The sequence below is a fragment of the Sphaeroforma arctica genome (assembly GCF_001186125.1).
Source record: "Sphaeroforma arctica JP610 unplaced genomic scaffold supercont1.8791, whole genome shotgun sequence".
NCBI classification, from domain to species: domain Eukaryota; class Ichthyosporea; order Ichthyophonida; genus Sphaeroforma; species Sphaeroforma arctica.
Genome location: NW_014031767.1, coordinates 1 through 1,180, shown reverse-complemented (window position 1 = coordinate 1,180; position 1,180 = coordinate 1). Strand labels below are relative to the sequence as shown.

Sequence of the window (1,180 nt, the reverse complement as noted above, 5' to 3'; positions counted from 1 at the left end):
ATATATACACACTATATTCTACCAACGACTATATATATATATATATATATATATGTACTATATTCACCAAGCCGTATACAGGCGTATTTATACTCTATATTCATCAAGCCATATACAGGCATATATACACACTATATCCACCAAGCCATTTACAGACAGGCTGTATTGTATCTGAATCCCCTCCCTTTCCTTCCCCTTCCGCTTCCCACCCGCCCGCCCGCACTCGCACAGAACATCGACAAGTCTGTAGGTCTGCTGAACCTATCACGCAACCACGTTAAGCTAGACAAGGCCCAGTGCAACGCTCTGAGCCACGTCCACACACTCATCCTGGACGTCAACCATCTCAAGGAGTTCCCGGCCGAGCTAGCCTGCATGTCCAGTCTCGAGGTGCTCAATGTCAGCGACAACCGCCTGACCCAGGTGCCCGAGAGTCTCCTGCAGGTGACCAATTTAACGGTAGGTGCAAGACGTGGTGTGTACATAGAGTTGACGCTGGTGGGACTGTCGAAGTTTTGTGGTATTGTATAACTGTCTGGTGTACATGTGTGCGTGTGTTAGTGCATGTGCGTATATTTGTGCGTGTCCTTGTGTTTGTGCGTGTGCGTGTGTTTTTCCGTGTGCATTATATGACTGTCTGGTGTACATATGTGCGTGTGTTTGTGCGTATGTGTGTGTGTGCGTGTGTGTATCGCTGTCATGTCTACCGGCCTGTCCATCAAATCTGAGAGTCTCCCACGGATTATCATTTCAAAACGGTGTTTTGTGGTATATTTCTTCTCCTCATGACTGTCGAACTTCTGTACCGGTCATGGGAGAGTACTACTTTTATGGTTGTCTGGTGTATATGTATTTGCGTGCGTATATGTGTGCAAAGGTCAGATGATGGGAGAGTGCTGATTTATATGGTTGTCTGGTGTATATGTGTGTGCGTGTGTATATATGCAACGGTCAGGTCATAGGAGAGTGCTACTTTATATGGTTGTCTGGTGTATATGTGTGTGCGTGCGTATATGTGTGCTAACGTCAAAGACACTACAGCAAGCAAGGTTTCTGTAGCCTTTGATTCTGTAGCCTTGGGTTTAGTAGCCTTGGGTTTTGTAGCCTTGGGTTTTGTAGCCTTGGGTTCTGTAGTCTTGGGATCTGTAGTCTTGGGTTTTGTAGCCTTGGGTTCTGTAGT

General features: G+C 46.2%; 1 protein-coding gene across 1 annotated transcript; it reads left to right on the top strand.

The window, feature by feature from the left end:
- Positions 1 to 231: 231 nt before the first annotated feature.
- SARC_16753 (hypothetical protein) lies at positions 232 to 531 on the top strand (the record flags this gene model as incomplete). The annotated part of the gene is made up of 1 exon (XM_014289144.1): positions 232 to 531. A coding segment is annotated over one exon (300 nt), but the record flags the coding sequence as incomplete, so codon positions are not given.
- Positions 532 to 1,180: the final 649 nt, after the last annotated feature.